The sequence below is a fragment of the Choloepus didactylus genome, chromosome 4 (genome assembly GCF_015220235.1).
Source record: "Choloepus didactylus isolate mChoDid1 chromosome 4, mChoDid1.pri, whole genome shotgun sequence".
NCBI lineage: Eukaryota > Metazoa > Chordata > Mammalia > Pilosa > Megalonychidae > Choloepus > Choloepus didactylus.
The window spans coordinates 172,999,964-173,027,616 of record NC_051310.1 but is presented as its reverse complement, the minus strand read 5'-3'; the positions used below and the strand labels follow the sequence as shown (position 1 = coordinate 173,027,616).

Here is a 27,653-nt window from a genome sequence, read left to right as displayed (position 1 = left end):
TGGTTACTGTGGTGGTTTGAAGCTGTATGTATTCCAGAAAAATATGTTCTTAAATTTAATCCATTCCCGTGGATATAGACCTATTATGAGTAGGACCTTTTGATGAGGTTACTTTACTTAAGAAGGTGTGGCTCACCTCAATCAGAATGAGCCTTAATCTTATTACTGGAGTCCTTTATAAGTGGAGTGAAATTCAGACAGAGAGAAAGCCATAGGAAGTAAGAAGCTGGAATCAAGGAAAACTGGAAGAGAAGGGAGAGCCCAGGAGACGCTGCCATCTTTCTAGTCATGGGACACAGGAGCCAAAGATTGCCAATAGCCAGCCCCCAAATGCCAGTCTTTGGGGAAAAAGCACTGCTTTGATGATGCTGTGATTTGGACTTTCTTTTAGCTTCAAAACCATAAGTTAAATAATTCCCATTGTTTAAGCCAACCTATTTCACGGTATTTGCTTAAGCAGTCTAGGAAACTAAAATGGTTACTATATATAAAATAAGAATAGTATATAGTGGTACATCTGTAAAGTACAAAAAAGCATCTGACTTTGTGGTTTTCACCTTGTTATTTAACTAACCCTTCTTTCATTTCTTCTCAGTTCTTCCTCCACGGCCACATGCCTAAAACCTCCTGTCTCTCATCCATCTTCCTATTCCTTCCATGTCTCTCACAGTTTTGGTATCTCTCTTGTTCCAATGGTGGGCCAATTTCCTTTAGCCTACCCTCTTTTTCTACTTTTAAAGATCCAGGAAAAACAGAAACTAAAAATAGGCAAAACAAAAAAGCAAAAACCTTAACAAAGTCTATGTTTTGATTCATAAACCATTATCATCTATATTTTAATTGCTAATTACATTTTAAATTGCATATAGGAAAGTGAAAATATCTTTAGTATTCAGCTTGAAAAAATGTAAAGAACAAAATACAGAACAAATCCATCGCTTCTGCCTCCTCACCTTTTAGCAACAGTTTTTCAAATACATCTATAAGACCCCTCCAAGATGATTCCTCTCTCCAAAGATGACCACCAATCTCACCTTTATTAAGACTGGCATTTTCCTGGTTTTGAACTTTCATGTCTGGCTTATTTTGCCCATCATTAGGTTTGTGAAATTCATCCTTGTTATTGCAGGTAGTTCATTGTTTTTCATTGATATGAAGTATTCTATTAAACGAATGTATCACAATTTGTTTAACCATTCCACTACTGTTCCTATGAATAATCTTTTGCATGTCTTTCGGTGGACATAAGTATTCTTTCTACAGTATAATTGCTCTATAAGGTAGACACTGAGCTTTAATAGATGCTGCCATTTTCCAAAGTCGTATAAATTTACACTCCCAACACAATGTATGAGAGTTCCATTTACTTTACATCCTTCCTCAGAGTGGTATTGTCAATCCTTTTATCTTTGGCCATTCTACCAAAGTGCAGTGATATTTCACTCTGTTAAAGTTGTCTTTTGATGAACGTAAGTTCTTGATTTTTAATGAAGCCCAATTTATCATTTCTTTAATGCTTTTGTATCCTATTTAAAAAATCTTAGCCTACCTCATATCTTTTACATTTATCTTACTTGGCTGGACTCATTATAAACTCACAACCTAGCATGTAATTCTGCATTTATACTATGATGTCTAAAATACTATTCAGTATACTAGAACCAATTAAATATTAAGAATCAACAACCATTTAAAAAAACCTGACCATTAGTAAGATCATGGTATCCCTACAGAAATTCCCTAATCATTCTTCACTTCCTAGTCTTCTACCATTTCTTCCTTTTTGGAAATTTTATCCCTGATTTTGATATTTCTCTCAGATGGACCTGTGACTAGCACCCTTAAGTTGAAGCTACTCATCATTCAAAAATGCCTTGAAAACTTTCTAATTCCCATGAAAGATTTTTAAAAGAGAAGCAGGAGCTAGAGTGATCTTTTTAAAACATAAATTAGACAATGTCACTTGAAATCCTACAAGAGCATCTCATTGCACTCAGGAAAAATCTCTAAAAATAACAACAAACTACATATATTAACTCACTAAACCTCACAACAACCTGTGTAAGAAGTCCTATTAATATTCCTTTTTTTACTGATGAAGAAACTGAGACTAAGACTATTTTAAAAATCTTAGCTTACCTCATATCTTTTACATTTATCTTACATGTCTGGACTCATTATAAACTCACAACCTAAGTAATTTATCAACTTTTCATACCTACCAGAGTCAGAATTTGTTCCATGCAGTCCTTCTCCAGAGTTCCTGTGCTTGAACAGTCCTCTATACTCGCCATGGCCTACAAAGCCCTGAATCATCGCTTCTGCCTCCTCACCTTTTAGCAACAGTTTTTCAAATACATCAAGGTTTTCCCCGCTTAAGGCCTTTGTTTGCAACACCATTCCCTTCATATTCTACCTGACTAACTCCTGCTTATACATTATGTCTCAGCATAAATACCACTTTTTTGGAGAGAACTTTTATGACTTCTCAATCTAAAATTGAATGTTCCCCTTTTTGTATAGTTGTCTCATAGACCTTATGCTATTGCTTCTTAGAAGTTCTGATAATTCTCATTATTTTCAGTCCCATCTTGTGATGATGCACATTTACTTCCCCAATTCCAGCATATTAATACTCATACATATGGCAGCTTAATTTTGTGGGAAGAAAACATTCCTTGAGAACTTCCATAAATCAAAATACTCATAATTCTAGGGAAAATTTCCTATGGAAATGAAGGTGAAGTGGAGAGTGTACATTCCAAGTACATATATTATCTGTAACCACTGAAGCACATTTTTGCTTTAATGCTATTTTTTTTTAAACTTCAGAATTATCTCTAATATTTTCAAATACTCTTCTCTAAATTAACAACAGGGCCAAACTGTTTAGCTTTCTTCAGCGAGTTCTATCACATTTACCCTTTGTTCCAAACTTATTTTCAGATATATTCTTCAGCATGACAGTAACATCACAAGTTAATAGCACTTAAATGACATTTCAAGGAAATATTTTAAATTATAGTAAGAATAAATTCTAAAATAACACCAATAGAGCCATTAAATCACACGTAGACATTCCAAAGCATGTAACAGTGTGGATCACACAATATTGACATAGGATAGTTTACTATTTGTCTTTACCAGCTAAAGTGGCATGGTCATGAGCTAATACCATAAAAAGTTTCAGTTCATTCTGCATTCCAATTTTAAAATTATGCAATTCTTAATGAATTCAATTTTTTTCTAAGTATAGAAAGTGAGACTTTATTAATATTTTAAATTAGCAATATTTCATGTATCATAATCATAATTCACATCAAACGGGACTGCACAGTATTTTCTACTCTTGTCATCTCATTGATTCCAAAGGTAGGTCAAAGTACTCAATGCACTTCAGTGGGCATTACTCCAGTAAGTAGCATGCAACAGATTTCCTTTCTGTTGTGTGTCTCTTAGTTTTGATGTTTTCTGGTCTGATGTCTCATGTTTGTGGACCTGACTGTTTTCCTGTTTCCTGACTATCTGCCCTGTCTCAGCTTAAAATATCTTAGTATTCTAAGATTTATGAATAATAAATAAGTTTTCCTTTCAGATATTTCTGTTCTCTTCAGCTTATCTGCTTACCTAGTTGGTGGAATCCCTTTCAATTATAATGTCATTCAAGGATTCTACTTATTCTTCAAACTAGTAGTTTTCCATTTATACTAAGTATTGATTTACCTGGTTTCCTCTCTTGTCTTCTTACTCAGTCCTTACAGGAGATTACTGTATTCACCATTCCACAACATATACTTATTCTGCTTATGCTTTACTTATGAAAATTGGTCAATCCACTCTATGTTCTATATATGCTATTTTAATTGGATAAGTATTTTTAGAGTAAAAATTTTAGAGGTGAGATATCATGGTATAGATCAATGGTTCTTAACAGGGGTGATTTTTGCTACCCAGGGGACATTTTGGAATGTCTAACGATATTTTTGGTTGTCACAACTAGGGGGAGGGGTGCGCTACTGGCATCTAGTGTGTAGAGGCCAGGGATGCTGCTAAACACCCTACAATGGGGAGGATAGCCACCCACAACAAAAAATGATCCCCCTCATTATGATAAAGAGTGCTAATCCTGGTGTAGATGAAAGTGTCCTGGGCTTGAACTTAAGAAGATATCGATTCAAATTTCAGTTTTTCCATTTACTCTCTGTAACATTGGGAAAAATACTTCTCAACCTCCTCCAGTCAAAAATTCTTCAACTCTGAAACAGTGAGAAAAAAATCTCAGAGTTGATATGAGAATTAAATGAAAGGATCAATATATGTAGAAACACCTAACACGATATCTGGCAAAGAACAGGCATTCATACATTTATAATTTTAAGAGAAATAATATATGAAAAATTAATTTTGCCCCACATCTTACACAATTCTCAGATATTTGATAAATACTTTGATGAATATCTACTGCCATTTTCTACAAGTTTTTCATGAATTAGGAGAGATAAACTAGTTTTTTCAACCTTTGTTCACTCACTGATAATGTTTCTTAAATCATTCTAAAAAAAATGCAGGCTTGGCTTGTTTTACTGACTAAAGATAAATAAAACTACAGCAAGTAAGAAAGGCAGAAGTTTGTGCTAATTCTTCCTAAGTACACATTTCCTAGGACAGTGTTCTGCTTTTACTTCCTGGTTTACTGCATCAATTGATTTCCTAAGGCCCTTTCAAGCGGATAATAGTTCATTTCCTTCCCTTATTTTTGAGGAAATCAGTTTATTTTCCAGTATAGTAGGCCTTAATTCTGAATGTCTTTAGAGATAAGAAAATACATTCAGTATAATTAAGAGTGTGGTTGAGGAGATTCATTTTATAGATCACACAATAACGTGATTCAAATGATTTGTTGTCTCTGTTATCTCAGTTGATTCATTTTATGAGGTAACTTGTTAAAGTTATTTCTGAGAGGAAATACCTTTTTTAATATGATGAAAGTCAATTGGTGCTGAACTTATAAAACTCAAGAATTTTAAAGTGGATATAGGTCAATATAAATTATAATATGATCAAAAGCCTCCTAGATACTTCATTTGGTGAAAAAACCTAGTGGTTACTAAATATTTGTTGAATACATTTACTAGAAAAATAACAATCTACACATACTTACTTCTAAGGATTCATTTTATCATATCTAATTATTAAATTATAACAGCACTCAAAATTTTTGTAGAGTTAGTTCCTGTTTGTCTAAGAGTGTATTACATGCTTCATGAATTTAGTCACCTTTGAAGAAGAGTTGTAGGAAGCTGTGCTCACAAATCTACTCATATTTATATAGCACTGCACAGAACATAGGCAACAAAGTCATTCTAAAATATTATCATCACTAAAACTATATCAAATATCAGCTATGACTAGAAAAAAAAATGAAAATCTTACCTGTAAATTTAATAGAAGGGAAACTTCAACTTCCAGGAAGATGGAAGAGACAGAAGGTATAAAGAACCAAATGGAAATTTCAGAACTGAAAAACACAATAACTGCAATAAAAATCCCAATGGGTGGGCTCAACAGCAGAATTGAGGGAAGAGAGGAAAGAATCAGTGAACTGGAAGATAGAACAATAGAAATTACTCAATCTGAACAACAGAAATATTGATTGAAAAAAATGAACAGAAACTCAGGGACCTATGGAATTGTAACAATTGATCTAATACTTATTTTATCAGACTCCTGGGGTTAGAAGAAAAAGAGGGTGGGGATGAACAAGTACTTGAAGAAATATTGGCAGGAAAACTTCCAAATGTGGCAAGAGACATAAAACTACAAGACATAAAACTACAAGAAGATAAGTTAACCCTAAATGGGGAGAAATCCATGCCAGGACACATCATAACTAAAATTCTGGAAACTTAAAAACAGACAAAATCTTGAAAGCAGCCAGCCAGAGAAAAATTACATTTTACCTATAAGGGGGAACTACAGTTACAGTGGATTTCTCATCAGAAACCATGACTCCAGAAGGAAGTGGCCAATATTTTTCAAGGGTTGCAAGAAAAGAATTGTCAACCCAGAATCTTATGCCCAGTAATAAACGTACTTCAAGAATGAAGGGGAAATCACATTTTCTAGTAGAAGGAAAGCTAAGGGAATTTGTCAAAAGCAGATCCACCCTAAAATTATGGTTAATGGAAGTTCTCTAAACAGAAAGAAAATGATAAAAGAAGGAAACTTGGAATGTCAGGAATGAAGAACATGGTAAGCAGAAATGTGGAGAAATACAACAGGCTTTCCTTCCCCTCAAGAGCTTCTTAAATAATGTTTGACAGTGGGCATAAAAATTGTAACATTGTCTGATATGGTTCTAAATGCATATCGAGAAATTAAAGATGAGAAAGAGTAAAGGGATGCAAAGGGAGGTAAATTTATATAATTCACTGGAACTGGCAAAATGAGGACTTCAGTAGACTGTGATGTTATGTATATATAATTTAATACTAAAGCATTGACTAAAAAAGCTATACAAATAGATGCACTCAAAATCACTATAGATAAAAATGGAATTCTAAAATATGTTCAAGTAACCCACAGAAAGACAGGAAAAATAAAACTGTTTTTTTTTTTAAAAGAGAAAACAAACAGCAAGTAAGAAATAAAATGGCAGACTCAAACCCTGACTTAAATGTAAATGATCTATATATACCAAATAGACAGAGATTGGCAGAGTGGATTAAAAAGTTGACCTAACCATATGCTGTCCATAAGAAACTCATTTCAAATATCACAATATAGGCAAGTTGAAAGTAAAAGGATAGAAAAAGACATGTCATGCAAACGTTAATCAAAGGAAAGCAGGGGTGGCTCTGTTAATATTAGACAAAATAGACTTTAGAGCAAAGTTACCAGAGATACAGAGGGATATCATACTAAGATAAAAGTCCATCAGGAAAATATAGCATTCTGAGCGGGGGCGGAGAAAGATGACAGCATAGAGAGGTGTGGAATTTAGTTAGTCCTCTAGAGCAACTAGTAAATAATCAGGAACAACTAGTAAAAAATCTGGAACAACTGTTGGGAGCCATCTGTGAATGTACACACATTGTACACCAGCCTGGAATAGGTGGAGCAGCTGAGAATCATAAGTAAAGCTCTGCAAACCTGGAGCTGGTGCCCCTCCCTCTTTGGGTAGCTGAGCTGAAACACTGCCATGTAGAAAAAAGAAACAGGCTACAGGGAAAGTAACTCAACCAAGTTCCAACTGAGGTTTTAATTAACACATTTGGACTAATGAATACAAGCTACAAGCACGGAGCAGGAAGGGAAGCAGACTCCTTCCAGCAGGGAGGAGGCAGGGCTGATGGGAAAAGAATACATAAATAAATAAAAACATGCTTTTGGAGACGCTGACCTCAGAACACTGGAAGTGGCTGTGTCCCAAGAAATCTGAGGGGCTGGGGACTGGCTCTGAAAAGGGGCTTCTGCTCTTTTTCCATTTTTTTCTCTCATTCTAAGCAGCACATTAGAGAAAGCCTCAGGCGTCTTCAATTTCATGCTGACACAGGCAAGTCTGGAGTTAACAGAGCCAGAAAGACAAAGATGGAATTCAAATGGAGAAGATAACTCCCTAGGGGGTGTATCTTCCTTAAGAAAAGGGGGGTGGGACCAGCTAAAGTGGCTGCCCTCTCTCAGAGAATTCAGACCCCAGGGCCTTGGGGAAAGGATACAAACAAACCACAAACAATTTAAACTTGGCTTCTGACACTCTTGGTCCCTCACCAGGTCAGGGTCCACTGTGAATTAAAGGGAACACACCTTTTTATGCTGGTGGGGACCTGGGGCTGACAAGTACCACCTGCTGGGCTGGATAGGGAAAGCACAGAGTCTACAGACCTCAAGGGAAAGTCTGTCAATCTTCTAGGACCCACCCTCAGGGAAACCTAATACTGAATACACAGCCTTCTCCTGAGACCTGAGCCCCTCTGGTGTGGGAAAATCTTATTGGGGCATTCAAAGAAACCACATGCCTAGACAACAGAAAATGAAAAATCGCACTAGGAAACATGAAGACAAGGCCCAAAGGAACAAACTTACACTTCAACTGAGATATAGGAATTGAAATAACTAATTAAAGATCTTCAAATAAATATGCTCAATCAATTCAAAAATCAATTCAATGAGTTGAGGGAAGATATGGCAAAGAGATGAAGGATATAAAAAAGACACTGGGCAAACACAAGGAAGAAACTGAAAGTTTGAAAAAACAACTGGCAGAACTTATGGGGATGAAAAGCACAACACAAGAGATGAAGGACACAATGGTGACATACAGAAGCAGATTTCAAGAGGCAGAAGAAAAGATTCATGAACTGGAGAACAGTACAGATGAAACCCTACACACAAAAGAACAGATGGGGAAAAGAATGGAGAGATATGAGCAACATCTCAAGGAACTGAGCGACAAAATGAAGTGCATGAATGTACATGTCATGGGTGTCCCAGAATGGGAAGAGAAGGGAAAAGGGGCAGAAGCAACAATGGAGGAAATAGTCACTGAAAATTTCCCATCCTTTATGAAAGACATAAAATTAATAGATCCAAGAAGTGCAGTGAACTCCAAACAGAATAGATCAGAATAGACTTATGCCAAGACACTTAATAATCAGATTATCAAATGTCAAAGACAAAGAGAGAATTCTGGAAGCAGCAAGAGAAAAGTGATCCATCACATATAAGGGAAGATCAATGAGAATATATGCAGATTTCTCAGTAGAAACCATTGTGGTGAGAAGGCAGTGGTCTGATATATTTAAGATACTGAAAGAGAAAAACCACCAACCAAGAATTTTATTTCTGGCAAAACAGTCCTTTAAATATGAGGGAACGTTTAAAACATTTTCAGACAAATAGACAATGAGAGAGTTTGTGAACAAGACACCTGCTCTACAGGAAATACTAAAGGGAGCACTATAGACAGGCAGGAAAAAACAGGAGATAGAGGTTTGGAGCACAATGTTGGGAGATGGTAGCGCAATAATGTAAGTACACTGAACAAAGATGACTGTGAGTACAGTTGAAAGAGAAAGGTTAGGGGCATGTAGGACACCAGAAGGAAAGAAAGAAGATAAAGACTGGGACTGTGTGGCTTAGTGAAACCTACAACAAGTCAATGATTGTGATAAAAATACAAATATATTTTTGCATGAGGAAGAACAAATGAATGTCAACTATGCAAGGTGCTAAAACGGGGGTAGTATTGGGGGAAAAACATAATCAATGCAAACTAGAGTCTATAGTTAGCAGCAACATTGCAATGTGTTTTCTTTAATTGTAACAAAGGCAATACACCAAAGCTAAAGGCCTATAAGAGGGGAACGTAAGGGAGGGGTATGGAATTCTGGGCATTAGTATTTTTATCTGACTTTTTTATGGTATTTCATTTTATTTTAACCTTTTCTTTTGTGACTTTTCAGTTGCCATTTCTTTTTCTTTTGTCTTTTTACTTTTTTTTCACCTCTTCCTTTTTCTTTGTGGCTGTACTATCTTATTTTTACTTTTCCTTTTATCCTTTTTATTACTGACCTTATTTCTGTATTTTATTTTATTTTTACTTTTACTTTTATCCTTTTTATTCTTTTGTTTTAATTCTCTTTTTTGAGTAATGAACAAGCCTACATGCTAATTGTGGTGACAAATACACAACCATATGATGATATAGTAAACAACTAACTGTACACTGTGGATGACTGTATGGTATTTGAATATATCCCTATAAAATTGAAGGGAAAAAAATAAACAGAGGGACAGAAGTATTGAGGAGAATTTGGAGAGAGAGATGTATGTATTCACTGCTGGTGAAGAAGTAGAATGGTGTAGCCTATCTGGAGGACAGTACAGTGGTCCCACAAGAAGCTAGGTATGTGGGTGTTTCAAGGTCCTGCAACCTCAGTACGGGGCATATACTTGGAAGATCGGAGAGCAGGGACATGAATGGACATTTATGCACTGGTATATATAGCAGCAGTATTCACTATTTGCAACAGACGGAGGTGGTCTAAGAGTACAATTACTGATGAACAGAATGGTGGACTGTAGTGTATGCATACAATAGAAGACTGAGCAGCTATAAGAAGAAATGAGGCTGTGAGACATGCAATTGGGTGAATGGATCTTGAGTGCAACATTTTGAGTAAAGCACACCAGAAATGAGAGGACAAACATAATGCCTCACTAATATGGACTAACTGTAATACGTAAAATCTGAGAACTGAATCTTAGAGCACAGCTTATCAGGAAAATGCTTATTGTAATGGTCACTAGATTGTAAGCTCTTCAGCAGTCACATCTATTCCTGAGTTGTAATGGTTATCTCTAAATCCTGAGATGTTGAGCTCCTTGTGTATAACTTGCTCAGTCTCTGGGAACTTTAGATATCTGCATGAAACATGAGACTCGGAGCTAGAACTTGGCAGCTATGAATGTCCGTATTAACCCATAAGGCAACTGTTGAAAGAGCTGAAAAAGAATTCAGATTTTAATTAGAGATATGAATGAAGAGGATCTGGTAAGACTAAGGTAAATCAGGCCCAAGGGTAAAGGACAATATTGACTGGGTTTTAAAACTGCAACTTATGTGTGAGACCAAGGGAGGAGATGTTTATCTGGTTCAGGATTTATATTTTATGTAGCACACTAGATAATTTAACTTGTATGATCAGTTTGTTTGAACACCATGGGTGCACGGAGCTTTGAATGGGAAGACGGATTTGGTGAGTTTGTACAGGCTGGGGTGAAATCCTGACACATCCCAGAGTGATACGGGCAGAGCACAGGTATATTTGCGGGGTCCCCTGAGGAGCTTGGGAGAAACACGGAGGTGTTGGACTTCCCCACCAGGGCCATTGCTGATTTTCCAGCAAACATTGAGTTCTGCCAATTTAATGGGCTAAGCCCTCAATTGGGGGCTTTCCCCTGTGAGGCTAGTTGCTGCAAGGGAGAGGCTAAGCCCACTTATAATTGTGCTGAGGAGTCCCCCTGAGAGCCTCTTTGTTGCTCAGATGTGGCCCCCTGTTTCAGCAGGTGAATTTGCTGCCCTCTTCCCTGCCCTGTGTGACGTATGACTCCAAGGGGTGCGAATCCCCCTGGCAACGTGGGAAATGGCTCCTGGAGATGAGCCCGGACCCAGCACTGTGGGATTGAGGGGATCTTCTTGGCCAAAAGGGTGAAGAGAGATGAAACAAGGTAAGTTTCCAGTGGCTGAGAGATTTTGGGAGGAGTCTGGGGGTCACTCTGGAGGGTATTCTTATGCGCTATATAGATAGCACCTTTTAGTCTTTAGTCTGTTGGAATGGCTAGAGAGAAAGACCTGGAGCTGTCAAACTGCACCCTGGTGAACTTGATTCTTGAAGACGATTGTATAACTATGAGGATTGCATGGTGTGGCTGTGTGACTGTGAAAACCTTGTGGCTTGCACTCTCTTTGTCCAGCGTATGGACAGATGAGTGGAAAAACGGGGACAAAAATTAGATGAAGAATAGGGTGGAATGGAGGGGCTGGAAAGAGTTAGGGGTTCTTTTTTGCTTTTATTTGTAATTTGGAGTAAGGAAAAGGTTCAAAACTTGATTCTGGTGATGAATGCACAACCAAATGATGGTGCTGTGAATAACTGTAACTGTGGATGACTGTAGGGTGTGTGACGATATCTCAAACTGTATTAAAAAAAGTAAATGAACAATGAGGGGAGGAGGGGAATGGGATGCTTTGGATGTTCTTTTTTATTTTTAATTTTAATTTTATTTTTTGGAGTAATGAAAGTGTTCAAAGCTTGATTGTGGTGATAAAAGCACAACTATATGATGATACTGTGAACAACTGATTGTACACTTTGAATGATTGTATGTTATGTGATTATATCTCAATAAAATTGCATAATAAAGAAGATATAGCAATCTTAAATGTGTAAGCAACAAACAGAACTGAAGCAAAAACTGACAGCTTAAAGGAAAAGTAGGGAAATCCACAATTATAATTGGAGATTTCAACTACTTGAAAACCTTTGGAGGTCTTCTCCCCCAAAGATACAGAAGAATAAACATCAACAACAGGATCTAACTGACATTTATAGAACACTGCACCCACCAACAGCAGAACAGACACTCTTCTCAAATGTTCACAGAACATATACTAATATAGAGCATATTTTGAGACATAAAAGAAACCTCAACAGATTTAAAAGAATTGAAATCACACAGAGTGCATTCTTCATCCACAGTGGAATAAAGCTAGAAATCAATAATAGAAAATATACCAGGAAAATCCCTATGCTAAACCAAACAACAAATTTCTAAATAATCCATGGATCAAAGAGAAAGTCTCAAGGGAAATAAAAAAAAAACTTGCAATGGAATGAAAATGAAAATATAACATATCAAAATTATGGGTCACAGCTAAGCAGTGCTGAGAGGGAAATTTATAGCCCTAAATGCTTACATAAGAAAAGAGGAAAAGTATCAAATCAATCATCTAAACTCCTACATAAAGAACCCAGGAAAAGAAGAGCAAAGTAAATCCAAAGCAAGCAGAAGGAAGAAATAATGAAGACAAGAGCATAAGCAGTGAAACTGAAAACAGAAAAACAACAGCGAAAATCAATGAAACAAAAATTTGTTTCTTTTAAAAGATAATAACATTGACAATCATTTAGCAAGACTGACAAAGGAAAAAAAAGAATACAAATTCCCTGTATTAGGAACAAAACAGCAGATATCACTACAGACCTTGCAGACATCAAAAAAAAAAAAAAAAAAAAAAAAAAAAATAAGGGATTAGAAGAAATGAACCAATTTCTTGGAAAACACTAATTATTGATATGTGCACCATCCTGGATGAATCCCCAGAGAATTAAATTGAGTGAACAAAGTCAATCCCAAGAGTAACCTTTCCATTAATACATTCTTGAAATGACAAAATTATAAACAGAGAACAGATCAGTAGTTGCCAAGGTTTAAGAAGTGGTAGAGGAGGAAGGGAAACATGAACCATCCTTGTGATGGCACTATTCTCTTTCTTGACTACATCAGTTGAATATCCTGGTTGTGATATTGTACTCCAGTTTTACAAGATATTACCACTGGAAGAAACTGGGTAAAAGGCACACTGTGTTAGATCCTAGGAGGATACAAAGAATAGTAAAATATGGCTCCTCCTTTCCATAGTAATACAACTTAATAGAGAAAATAAAACATGTCTACAATAGCTATAAAGCATGGTAGAAAGTGATGAACATCCTATAAAGCTCATGGAAAGGCTATAGGAACTTAGAAGGAATGTCACCTGGGTAGGGAATGGAGTGTGACTTCATGGTAATTGTGGCAATTCATCTGGATCTTGAAATGGTGTGATTGGAAGCATGGGGGTTGTGCTGGTTTGAATCTGTTATGTATCCCATAAAAGACTATGTTCTTTTAATCCACTCTTGTGGGGGCAGACCTGTTGTGGGTGGGATCTTTTCATTAGGTTGTTTCCAAGATGTGACCTACCCAATTGTGGGTGGGACTTTTGATTTATATTATTTCCATGGTGATGTGACCCCGCCCATTCAAGGTGGGTCTTAGTTTATGGAATCTTTAAGAGAGCTGAGAGAGAGAGAGAGACAGACAGACAGACAGAGCGAGAGAGTGAGAGAGAGCGAGAGAGAGCATGAGAGAGAGTGCGAGAGCTCAGAGCCGACACAGACCCAGATGCTCAGTGACGCAGACAGAGAGACATTTGGAGATGCTAAGAGATGAAGTCCAGAGTTTGCCCTGGAGAAGTTACATGAAAACCCACAGATGCTTAAAGAGAAAGTCACTGGACCAGAAGCTGAAAGCAATGCAACTCAGGAGCAAAGGACCAGCAGATGCCAGCCACATGCCTTACCAGCTGACACAGGTGTTCCGGATGCCATCAGCCTTTCTTTTGTTGATGCCTTAGTTTGGACAATTTTATGGCCTTAGAACTGTAAATTTGTAACCTAATAAATCCCCTTTATAAAAGCCAGTCCATTTCTGGTATATTGCGCTCTGGCAGCTTTAGCAAATTGAAACAGGGGTATAGGGAAAGAGCATTCCAAGTAGAGGTAATAGTGGGAGCAATAACCCAAAGCAGAAAAGTTTGGGGGCATTTTCAAAGAACAGTTAATACTTCCACTTGGCTACAATGGAAAATTGTGAAAAAGAAGGTGGGAAGAAGTCTGAAAATAAAAGATGAACAGACTTTTGGAGCACCCTGAATGTCAGACTACAAAACCTGGACATCTCTCAGTAGGCAATGGGGATTCAATGAAAACAATTAAAGAGTTAGGACATGATTCAGGTTTATGTTCTAGAAAATGGATTGGTAAACTGTAATCGAGAAGTTAGGATTTAAGGGCTGATTATGATCAGTCACTATATAGATATTCCTTTTTACTTTCTGGTATATTAGAGTAAACAGAGGCAAATACCTGAAATCTGAATCATAATCCAGCTGCCTTGATCTCTCATAATGATTGTATAGCCTTTATCTTGTGCCCTTGTGATTCTGAAGACCTTGTGACTAACTTGTCACAAGTTGTACCCATTTATCCAGTTTTCTAATTTAAAGTCTTATGATCACTAAAGACAGCCCCTGATGCTTATTAATGAAGGGTCTTGGGTCAGCCCAGAACTAACCCACCCCAAGTCCCAAATTATCTTGATAACTGAAGCTGGATCTAACCAAAATGGGCCCGCCTGAAACATGCAGTTAACTTAGACTTTAACCTACAAGTCATCTATACCTCATATAATACTGAAATCATGCCCATCATCATGTTAAGGCTGCCATTTTCTTACATGCATTCTGTAACTAAGCATATAATCAATCTGTGCATGCTCAGTAAGTAAATCATCTAATTACATCATCTGGGGCCATTGTGCTCATTATCCTAAAACCTGCCCATCTTTTGATACTATAAAACTATCAAAATTACTAGCAGTTTGGGGAGACAGATTTTGGACCAACAGGCTATCTGCTCTCCTGCTTTGTGCTTAGCAATGAAACTCTCTTTGAAACCCCAGTGTCTCAGGAATTGGCCAACTGAGCACACTGGGCAAAGAATTCACTGCCTTGGTCTGGTAACAAATCTATGGGCCATGGCCAAATCTTGCCCATAGCCTTATTTTGTAAATAAAATTTTATTTATGTCTTGCATATTGTTTGTTTGGTGCTATAAGGAAAGAAGTGAGTAGTTGTGACAGAGATCATATGGTTTTCAAAACTGAAAATATTTACTATCTGATCTTTATAGGAAAAGTTTTCCAACCCCTATTCTAGAAGACTATTTTTTTTTTTCAGAAATCCAGAAGACTAGAGGAAGAGAGAACAGTTAGAAGGCTAAGTTGTAATATGTTTGATATCAGCAATATTTTAGAAAATGTAATTTGACAGTAAGGTAAATTCACAATAGAAAAATAATAAAATTCTATTAAATAACATAAAAGATGGCCTGAATAAATGAAGAGATACATATCTAAGGAAAGGGCAACTTAATATTGAAAAGAAGTGAATTATTCTGACATTAATCTATTAATTCAATGAAATCCTCAGGATTTACTTATTTATTTATTTATTTTTATAATTAAATCAAACCTACTTTAAAATTTATAAGAAAAACAAATATTTATTAGAAAAGTTAAGTCAATTTTGAAAAAGAAAAGATATTAAGACATAGTACATAGTGATTGTAATAAAAATATTATGGTACACATATTGGGGCAGACTAATAGACTAATGGAACAGAAAAAAAATTGGGAGCAGAACAAAGCATTGATGGAAACTTGTTATACCATGAGGGTATAACCATAAGTCAATGGGAAAACAACAGATGAAATAGTGGTAGAAAAACTGGTTTGTTATATGGAGAAAAATGAAGTAGAATCTTTCCTTACAGCACACATAATATGAAAAATAAAATTATAAATTATAAATTCATAAAAATTATATGAACTTAGATTTCTTAAAAAAAAGTCCAAAAGCCCAACCTATAAGGAAAAATTGATGAATTTCAGTATACGAAAATTAAAATTTTCTGTCAACAAAAGATATCAAAGATAGATAATAGATATCTAAGAACTAACAAGGAATCATTATCTTGAGTTTAGAATGTACTCCTGCAAATCAACAAAAGGACAGGCAACGCAATAGAAAAATGTGCAAAGGATATAAATAAGGAATTTATGTAAGTAAAAAGTTAAATTACTAGCAAGCATAGGAAGTGATGTGCAAACTACTAACAACTAACAGAGAATTTCAAATTAAAATGACATGGAACTTTTTATCCAAAGATAGTAAAAAAATAAAAAGGAAGATTATGACAATGTTGTCAAGAATATAGGGAAATGGAAACCTGTGCATTGCTGGTGAAAGCCATTCTAGAGAGCATTCTGCTTAATAAAAGTAATATGTGTGTATCCTATGACACAGCAGTCCCACTCTTTGAAACATAACCCAATGAAATTCTTCCACAAGTACATAAGAGGTCTTTAACAAGGATATTCATTCCCACATTGTTTATAATAGCAGAGAAAAGGAAGAAACAGCAATATCCATTATTAAGGGAAAACACAAAACACAAGTAAAATGTGGGAATTCATACTAAGGACTACTAGACATTAGAAGCAACAAACATGGACAGATCTTAAAGCAGTATTGAGTCAAAAATGTCATAAATTGAACAAGATCTTTAACACAATTATGATTTATATAATTATGACACAATTTTTTTTCACTACCTGCCAAGGTGGAGCAACAGAGACTAGACTATCCTGCTTGAAAGAAAGAAAGAAACAAAAAAACAGACAAAATACACAAAATAACAGTTTTCAAAATACTGGACATGAGGCCAAAAAGTACAAAGATCCCTGAGAAATGGGAAAAAGTGAGGAAAGCCCTATGATTGCCCCAGCTTGGTACTTTGAGAAGGTTTCTAGGCTATGGCACAGGGAGGGTGAACCCAGGCACAGCCTGGAGAACTCCCTGAGTTGGGAAAAAGGATTTGGAAGTCTGGAGAGAACAAGGCAGACAGAATTTTCAGGACAGAGTATAGAGAAGTGAGAGGTATGGGAAGGGCTTCAGAGATCTGCATAGGATCCTCCTCGAGTAGTCAACAGAGTATTGATCACACGTGCATGTGAAGAAATTACGAGTCCAGGGAAAGAACTACCACAAAGGGTTAGAGGCAGCAGTGCTCCAAGCTCACACAGGACTGGGAATGGTGTCTGTTCCCACTAGTCAAACTACAAAACCTCATAATTCATGGGGCACTGGACAATACTCAGAAGGGTTTGCCTCAGTAGTTGGGCCAAATTAGCCCTACACTAAATGCTGCTCTGGACCCAACTAATAAATCTTAAAAGCAAGACCCAAAGGCAGCAAACTTCTTCCAAGTAACTTAACTACATCCAGAAAAAAGCTGAAGAGTATTTAGGAGATACAATAAATCCAGCATCCAACAGGGTAAAATCCAAAATATCTGGCCTCCAATAAACATTTACCAGGAATACAAAGCAGAAAAATACAATTCATAATCAGGAGAAATATCAATAATACTAATGAACATGAAGACATAACAGAAATTGTCAAAACACAAAATGGTGCAGAAAAGAATAATGAAATGAATACAGCATGTGCCAACTTCAAGCAGTCCAATAAACTTGTATTTGGAGTCCCCAAAGGAGAGGAAAGAGAAGGGGAGAGAAAAAAATATTGGAGAAATAGTAGCGGGAAGAATTTTCAAATTTGATGAAAACTATAATGAAAGATCAAAGAGTCTCAACAAATCCCAAGCACAAGAATAAAGAAAAGTACATCCAGGGCGATCATAGTCAAATTGCTCAATGCTAGTGTTTATAAAGAGAAAATCTTAAAATTAGCCAGAGAGAAAAAGAGAAACATTATGTTCAGAGAAACAAATATAAGAATGAAAGCAGATTTCTCTTCAGAAACAATGAACGTGAGAAGACAGTGAATCACATTGTATTCTATTACTTGTTTATAGATCTATCGGTAGCAAACTGTGAATTACACCAGGGATGGCCTTGTTCATCTCTATATTTGGGAACGCACTACTAGTAGGTGATTAAAGACTAGTTTTTGACGGATAAAGGCTGACAAGTAAGGAAGTACTTATTTAAAATGTAAAAGATCTTGGTGCATTTGAGTTCATTAAAAAATGGTTGACAGAGGCAGATCTGTTTATTTCTTAGACTTTAGGAAAGGAGATACTAGAAACTTTAGAAAAAAGTATTCTTTATTAAAGAGCAAGTCATACCAAAAAAGCTTGGTTTTCTCATTTAGGAGGTGATTAGATTTGTAATCAGTAATCAATACTAGTATTAAACCTGATCATTGGACATACTTTTGTGATTTCCAGGCTAAGTGGTCTGGAAGACAGATTGCTTTAGAAGACAGAAGACACAATCTAAAGGAAAAGCCTTTAAACTAAAGGTAAAGAACTTTGTCCCAATTCTTGTCCTTGTCAGCAGTTTATTTTTATTAAAGATTTCTTGAAAATATAAAAAACACATTGGCAAAAATTTCATATTATAGGAAAAACTGAAGAGGCTAGAATAAAAAATATTTCAATTGCCTGAAAAAAATAAGAAAATACAATACATATAAAATGATGCATTCAGAATTTTAAAAAACCTGCATAGGTGCATAATGAGAAATATCTGATGAGAGCAATTTATGCAAATAACAAAAACAAGCAAGCAAAAATCAGGAGGAGCTTCAGATTTAGCTCCAACATGTAAAGTGCTAACAAGTTATCAATCCCATCACAACAAGAACAAAGTTAAACAAATTGAAAATCAATGAGTTTCTGTATATCCGTCAGAGAACTGAGGTCACAGGATGAATTACTACCCTAAAAACTTGAGCGATACACAAATGCAGAGAATCATAACTGAAATCTGTTTACAGAGAACAGGAGCCCTGTAGCCAGTAAGAGGTAGGAACACTTGAATAGTAATTGATGAATTGCTGAAGTCTGAGTGCAGACTAGCTTGAAAGTTAAAAACTCCTGGGGGCCCAGTCTTAGAGGAGCCCCCACACTGTTCTGAGTTTTACCAATAAAAGTCCCACCAAATTTGTACAGAGAATATCTGAAGACTGTGGAAAAACTCCCTTTATGCTTCTGGCAGGAGTGTAAAAGAAACTATTTTGAGAAACATTCAGGGAAAAAAATAACCATTTAAAAATATCCCAGAGTGTTCTCCATAACAAAGGCCTGCCCTCAAGGGAAACTAATTTAAAGAACCTTACCTGACCTAAGGGAAGGGAAATTAGACAACTCCAGACCCCTCTAGCCTTCCTGTCTCAAATAAGGGGAGGGAAAAAAAAGGCTAAGAAGTTCTCCTGAAGTCATAGCCCTGAGATTCAGGCCCAAGGGGGGAAAAAAAAACAACTGAGATTTAATCTTAAAATTATAGAACACTTCCCCTCCCTAATACCTTACCACCACATCAACAGGGCTGTAGTACAATAATAGCAAATTACAACCAAAGAAGCTGCAAGACACACTTCATTTAAGAAAATGTTCTTAGGGAAAACCAAAGACAACAGAGGAGAAAAAAAGACCAATTAGAAAACTAGAGGAATCTGAAGATTGGCACCTAGAGCTACAGTAAACCTTAAACATGGCCAGGCTCCTAATCAGATTAACATAAAAGCTCACACTAAAAACCTGAGTACCTCAGTTCCTACTACCACAAACAATAACAAATTCACCAGGCATCCTAAAAGGCAATGAAAAAACATAGCCTGAAGAGATAAGCAAGTATCAGGACCAGATTTAGATTTGATACAGATTTTGAAATTATCAGCTATGGAATTTAAAATAACTACGATTAATATGTTAAGGGTGCCAGCAGAAAACATATATAGAATGCAAGAACAGATGTGTAATATAAGCAGAACAATGGAAATATTAAGACAAAATCAAAAGGGAATGCTAGAAATAAGAAACACTGTACAGAAATAAAGAATGCTGTTGATGGGATCATCAGCAGGCTGGACATGGTTGAAGAAAGAATCAGTGAGCTTGAAAACATGACAAAAGTAACAAACCAAACTAAAATGTAAAGAAAAAAAGAAGAAAAAAACTGAACAAACTAACCAAGAATAATTACAAAAGGTAACAAAATAACGGAAATACCAAAAGAAGAGGAAAGAAAGAAAGAAGAGATATTTATTTGATTTAAGAATGGTTGAGAGTTACCCAAAGTCAATGGCAACCTCTGAATCACAGATCAAGAAAGATCAGAGAACACCAAGCAGAATAATAATAAAAGAAATCTACTCCTAGTTCTGTGTATTCAAACTGCAGAAAAACAAAACACAAAGAGAAAACCTTGAAAGAAGTCAAATTAAAAAAAAAAAAAGAAAAACCTTTATCTATAGAAGAACAATGATAAAAATTACACTGGGTTTCTCTTCAGAAACCATGGAAGCAAGAAGAGAATGGTGTGAAACATTAAGTGTTGAAAGAAAAAAAAAACCCATCCACCTAGAATTCTGTATTCAAGGAAATTATTCTTCAAAAGTAAAATTGTAGGAGAAATAAAAGGCTTTCTCAGGAGTGCAAGAGCAGTGACTTCTGGGGAAGATGGCAGAGTAGGGACCTCCAGGACTTGGTCCTCCCACCAAAATAACTATTAAATAGGCAGGAATTGTCTGAACAACTATTTTGAAACTCCAGAGGCCAGCTGAACACTGTACAGCATCCAGGAAAGAGTGGGAGGAAGAGGCAGGTACATTATGCTAAAGAACTATAAACTGCTCTCTCTGTGTGGTGGCTACTGGTGCCCACCCCCCCATCTTTGCAGCAGCCCATCATGGAGCCCAGTTCCTGGTTAGCTGCTTGTACAGAAAGGGACATAAAAATCCACTGCCCCAAAACAAGTGGGCATGGCCAACTGCTGATCATGGCTTTTGGTTAGTGGATTCAGATCGCTGGTTCCAGCACGGAGGGCAGCTATTGTTTTAACTTGCTTTGGACAAAGGCAGTGGCAGCCATTGTTTCAACCCTCACAGGGCAGGGACAGAGATGGTGGAGATTTAAAGATGCAGTGCTTCCTCAGGGCTGCAGGGAACAATTAGCTGAAGGACTGCATTTTCTGGGTAGAACAGGAAAGCTCAGCTTTGGGGAGTCATTGGAAAAGCTTTTGGAGCCCATTCTGATACCCTCCCCAGAGCACTTTGGAGCTGATCTGCGCCCCCTTTGTGGGTTCCCCTGCCATAGTTTTGCTGGGAAAAACTTACTTGGGAATGTCCTCTCTGGAGTTATCCTCCTCTTAGAATTTATTGCCAGGCAAAAGTAGGAGACAATGAAAGGAGTGTAAAAAATTATGGAACAGTCTGGAACAAAGACCTTCTGGCATCAAATACCTGACAGAGGGAGGGCCGTCTCCTGGGAAACAGAAGTGACAATCAAAACTCCTGCAAACAGAGGAACGCAAAAACAACTAATAAGTAAAAGCTCAGGACAAGACAGAGGCCCAGAAAGATGGAAAACCTGGAACACAGAATTTGCCTTGGGCAGACCTTCCTGATGGGAGAGCTGAAGCTTAAAGTAAACTCCAGAGTAAACACCTTAAAATAATAAAATGTACAGTGTGCAACAAGAGTACAAGACAAACAAAACTGGAAATGATGGACCATCCAAAGGAAGAGGATTAAAATTCAGACACCACCAATGAAGAAGACAAGAATATGGACATACCATACAAAGCCTTAAAAAAATGATCTTAAAAATGCTCAAGGACATGAAGGGAAATACAGGGAAAGAACTAAAGGATATCAGGAACACAATGACTGAGCAATATGAGAGTCTTAGAAAGGAGAAACTTTAAAAAGGAATCAAATGGAACAACTGGAGTCAAAGACCACAATAACTGTAAGGAAAAATGCCCAAGAGGGTTTCAAGAACAGATGGGAGAAAACAGAAGAATCATTGAACTTGAAGATAAAACACTTGAAATGAGTCAGGCTGAGGATTAGAAAGAAAAAAAAAAGTTATTAAAAGCAAAAATCGCCTAGACAGCTATGGGACACCATCAAGTGCACCAATATATGCATTATGGGAGTCCCAGAAGGAAAAGAAAGAGAAAAAGGGGCAGAACAAATAGTCAAAGAAATGATAAAAGAGAAGTGCCCAAACTTAGCAAGAGATGTGAATATGTACATTCAAGAAGTCCAGAAAACAACAAACGGGACAAACATGAAGAAAAATACACCCCATCATATATTGATTACACTATCAAATGCAAAGGACAGGAGAGAGTTCTGAAAGCTGCAAGATAAAAGTAATGTGTTATGTTCAAGGGAGTATCAATTAGATTGAGTGCAATTTGTCATCAGAAACCATGGGGACAAAAGGCAGTGGGACAAAATATTTAAAAGTGCTGAAGGAAAACAACTGTCAGCCAAGAATTTTATACCTGGTGAGACTGTCTTTCAAAAATGAGGGATAGATTAAGACATTAATAGATAAAACAAAAGCTGAGGGAGTTTTATCCCACTAGACCAGCCCTACAAGCAATGCTAAAGGGAGTTTTTCAGACTGAAAGAAAGGACACTAGACAGTGGTTCAAAGAGCATAAAGAAAAAAAAGACCTGCAATAAAGGTAACCATTTGGGTAATTATAAATGCCAGTATTATTGTATTGTATACTAACATTATATAAAACAGACATTAAGTCAAAAAACAGTTAAAAGGGACAAAGAGGGTCATTATATACTGATAAAGAGAACAATTCAACAGGAAGATGTAACAATTATAAATACACATGCATCTAACAGCAGAGCCCCAAAATATATGAAGCAAATCCTGACAGATTTGAAGGGAGAAACTGATGTTTCTACATTAATAGTAGAAGTCTTTAACACACCATTCTCAATAATGGATAGACATCTAGTCAGAAGATCAATAAGGAAGTACATTACAGGACTTGATGATACATTAAACCAACCATATCTACCACTCATATACAGAACACTGCACCTAATGAAAACAGAATACACATTCTTCTCAAGTGCACATGAATCATTCTCCAGGACAGACTATATGTTGAGTCACAAAACAAGTCTCAATAAATTAAAAAAATATTGAAATCATACAACATATATTCTCAGACCACAACAGAATGAAGCTACCTTTACCTGAGGTAAAGATAGACAATAAAGACTGGAACGGTTTAACTTAGCAAAAACTGTAGTGGTCAACAACTGTGACTAAATGCACAAATATAAAATGTTATTGCATACGGGAGAACAAATGAATGTCAACCATGTAGAGTGTTGGAAAGGGGATGCTATTGGGGGAAAAATATAACTAAAACAAACTAGAATCTATAGTCAATAGCAACATTGTAATATGCTTCCATTAAATGTAACAAAGGCAATATACCAAAGCTAAATGTATATGTGATGGGGATATAAGGGATCCTTGGTAATAGTGTTGTTGTCTGACCCTACTATTATATTGTATTGTATGATATTTTATTTTTCTTTTTATTATCATTTTTATTATTTGTTAAAAAAAAGTTTTTTTTTTTCATAGTAATCAATATGTTCAAGTGGTGACTGTGGTGATAAATGCACAACTATATGATGATACCGTGAACAACTGATTGTACATTGTGGATAATTATATGGTATGTGACTATAGCTCAATGAAATTGTATGGAAAAATACAAACAGGGATAAACATGCTGGCAAAAACATGGCGAGAGGAATGTATGTATTTACTTTTGGTAGGAGGCAGAATGGTGTAGCCATTCATTGTGGGGTGGTTCCACAAGAAGCTAAGCATGTGGGTGCCATAAGGTCCTGCAACCTCATTAGGAGGCATATACTTTGGGGATCTGAGAGCAGGGACATTAATGGACATTTGCACACTGGTGTTTATGGAGGCAGTATGTGTGATTTGCAATGGGTGGAGTTGGCCTAAGGGTACACAGACTGAGGAACAGAATGGTGAACTATTTTGTGTACATACAATGGAATATTGAGCAACTGTGAGAATAAGTAAAGCTGTGAGACATGCAATGAGGTGAATGGACTCTGTAGACAGCATTTTGAGTGAATTATGCCAGAAACAAAGGCAAATTCTATAATGCCTCACCAATATGGACTAACTATACGTGTAAACTCAGAATTGAATCTTAGAGCACAGCTTATCAGGGGAACACTTATTGTAACAGCCTCTAGATTTTAAGCTCTTACAGCAATCACATCTACTCCTAAACTGTAATGGCTATGTCCAGATTCTGAGATGCTGCTTCGTTTGTGTATAACCTGATCAATCTTTGGAACTTTGGGTATCTGTGTGACACCTGAAACTCAGAGCTAGAACTCAGCAGATACGAATGTCAGTATTAGCGCATACAGCAACAGTTAAAGAAGCTGAAAAAGAGTCCAGACTTCAATTAGAGATATGAATGAACCAGATGTGGTTAGGAATAGGGAAAATTGGGCCAAAGGTAAAGTACAATACTGACTGTGTTTTAAAACTTCAAATTCCATGTGAGACCAAGGGAAGAGATATTTAATTGGTGCAAGATCTATATTTCCTGAACAATTTAACTCATAGTTTGTTCAAATACCATAATTACATGGAACTTTGAATAGGAAGTGAGACCTGGTAGGTTTGTATAGGTTAGTGTGAAATAGCGACACATCCCAAAGTAATCTGGGCAGAGAATAAAAATACATATGCAGGGACCCCCTGAGGAGCTGGGGGAAAATGCAGAGGTGCTGGGCTTCCTCACCTGGTTTGCTGCTGATATTGAGGACTAGCAGTGTTCTAGTTCGCTAATGCTGCCAGGATGCAACACACCAGAAATGGATTGGCTTTTATAAAGGGGGTTTATTTGGTTACATAGTTACAATCTTAAGGCCATAAAGTGTCCAAGGTAATGCATCAACAATTGGGTGCCTTCACTAGAGGATGGCCAGTGGTGTCCGGAAAAACCTCTGTCAGCTGGGCAGGCATGTGGCTGGCGTCTGCCCTGGAGTTCTGGTTTCAAAATGGCTTTCTCCCAGGATGTTCCTCTCTAGGCTTCAGCTTCTTTCTAAAATGTCACTCTCAGTTGCTCTTGAGGCATTTGCCCTCTCTTAGCTTTCTGGAGCAAAAGTGTGCTTTCAATGGCTGTCTTCAAACTGTCTCTCATCTGCAGCTCCTCTCACAGTTTCCGTGTATTCTTCAAAGTGTCCCTCTTGGCTGAGCTTATATAGTGCTCTAGAAATCAAGGCCCATGCTGAATGGGCGGGGCCACACCTCTATGGAAATTATGCAATGAATCTCACCCACAGTTGAGAGATCACATCTCCATGGAAACATCCAATCAAAAGTGCAACCCAATCAACACCAATACCTTCCTGCCTACACAAGACTGATCAAAGATAACAGTTTGGGGAACATAATACATTCAAACCGGCACAGGCGGTTTGGTGTGCCAAGCCCTCTTATCTTGGGACTTGCCCTTATGAAGTTTGTTACTGCAAAGGAGAGACTAAACCTGCTTTTAATTGTGCCTAAGAGTCTCTTTGTTGCTCAGAGGTGGCCCTCTCTCTCAAGCTAAGCCAACTGGGCAGGTGAACTCACTGCCCTGCCCCCTACATGGGATCTACTCCCAGAGGTGTAAATCTTCCCAGCAATGCAGGATATGACTCCTGAGGATGAATCTGGACCTGACACCATGGGATTGAGAACATGTTTTTGACCAAAAGGGGGATGCGAAATGAAACAAAATAAGCTTTCAGTGGCTGAGAGAGTCCAAATGGAGTCGAGATCACTCTGGTGGGCATTCTTATGCACTATATAGATAACCGTTTTTAGGTTTTAATGCATTGGAATAGCTATAAGTAAATACCTGAAACTATCAAACTGCAACCCTGTAGGCCTGACTCTCAAAGATGACTGTATAGCAATCTAGCTTACAAGGGTGACAGTGTGATTGTGAAAGCCTTGTAGATCACACTCCCTTTACCCAGTGTATAAATGGGTGAGTAGAAAAATGGGGACAGAAACTAAATGAAAAGTAGAGTGGGTGTTCTTTTTTACTTTTACTTTTAATTCTTATTTTTACTTTTTCTGGTATAAGGAAAATGTTCAAAAAATAGATTAGGGTGATGAATGCACAACTATATGATGATGCTGTGAACAAATGATTGTACACTTTGGATGACTGTATGGTACATGAATATATCTCAATAAAATTAGATTAAAAAAGAAGCATTTCCCAGAGCCATAAAAACTCAATAAATATAATATTGCTAGAAAAAAGAAAGTCTTTCTCAGGCAAATAAAAATTGAGGGAAATTTTCCCCAGTAGGTCTGCTTTGCAAGAAATGTTAGAAGTTATTCAGAGAGAAGAAAAAAATGACATAGGTCAGAAGCTCAGCTCTCCTTAAAAAAGAGGAAGAGTGTCAGAGAAGAAAGTAAATGAAGGTAAAATAAAATCTTTTACTTTTCCTATTCTTAATTGATTTAATCGATAACTTCAAAGTAATAATAGCAAAAATGTTTTGGTAATTATAATACATGGATAAGTGAAATGAAAGAGGGGAGTACTATATAGGGCAGAAGAGAGAAATTGAAAAACTCTATTATAAGGTTCTTGTACTACACATGAATCAGTATAATTTGATTTGATTGTGGACTTAGATTAGTTATGGATATATATTGAAAACTCTAGGGCAGCTACTAAAATTTTTTTTTAAAAGAAGTAAAAGTGCTATACTAAGAGAAAAGAGAAAATAGAATTATATACAATGCTCAGTTAAAGTCAGAGAAAGAAGAAAAAGAGGAATAAAAGAATAAGTGAAACAAATAAAAAGCAGTTACAAACATGGTAGGTATTAATTCAACTATATGAATAATCACTTTAAATGTGAATGATCTAAATATAGCAATTAAAAGACAGAGACTGTGAGAGTGGATAAAAAAACAAAAACCAACTATATGTTGCCTACAAGAAATCCACTTTAAATATAAGGAAACATAGAATAAAGGTAAAGGGTTGCTAACACTACTCAAAAGTAAAAGTAAAGGGATGCTAACTACTCAAAAGAAAGCTGGAGTAGCTATGCTAATTTCAGACAAAAACTTCAGGACAAAGAAAATTATCAGGGATGAAGAGGGGCATTACACAATGATAAAGTGGTCAATTCACCAGGAAGACACATAAATTCTTAATGTGTATGCATCTAACAACAAAGCATCAAAATACATTAGGCAAAAAATGATAGAAATGCAAGGAGAACTAGACATATCCATGATTACAGTTGGAAACTTCAAAACCCCTCTATCAGTAATTACAGATTCAGCAGGCAGAAAATCAGTATGGATATAGTTGAGCCAACAGTACTATCAATCAACTAGATCTGTTTGACATTTATAGGATATTTCATCTATCAACAGCAGAATACACATTCTTTTCAAGCTCAGAGGCAGCATTCACCAAAAGTCCATATTCTGGGCCATAAAACACACCTTAACAAATTTAAAAGAAAAGAAGCCATATAAAATATGCTCTCTGATCACAAAAGAATTACTAGAAATCAGTAACAGAAAGATAGTTGGAAAATCTCAATATTA

General features: G+C 36.6%; 2 protein-coding genes across 10 annotated transcripts in view; one reads left to right on the top strand and one right to left on the bottom strand.

Moving 5' to 3' along the window:
* FOXA1 (forkhead box A1) overlaps positions 1-11,225 on the top strand; it is a 177,212-nt gene extending 165,987 nt beyond the window's left edge. Inside the window, exon 3 of one of the 2 annotated variants that reach the window (XM_037834857.1) lies at positions 11,071-11,225. In XM_037834857.1, coding sequence (XP_037690785.1) covers positions 11,071-11,111 — 41 coding nt within the window. In that variant the 3' untranslated portion in view covers positions 11,112-11,225. Of the gene's footprint in view, positions 1-11,067 lie in introns of both variants that reach the window. The other variant, XM_037834856.1, reaches the window with a different exon arrangement.
* MIPOL1 (mirror-image polydactyly 1) overlaps positions 1-27,653 on the bottom strand; it is a 521,065-nt gene that overhangs the window by 75,744 nt on the left and 417,668 nt on the right. The gene's annotated exons all lie outside the window — the stretch shown is intronic.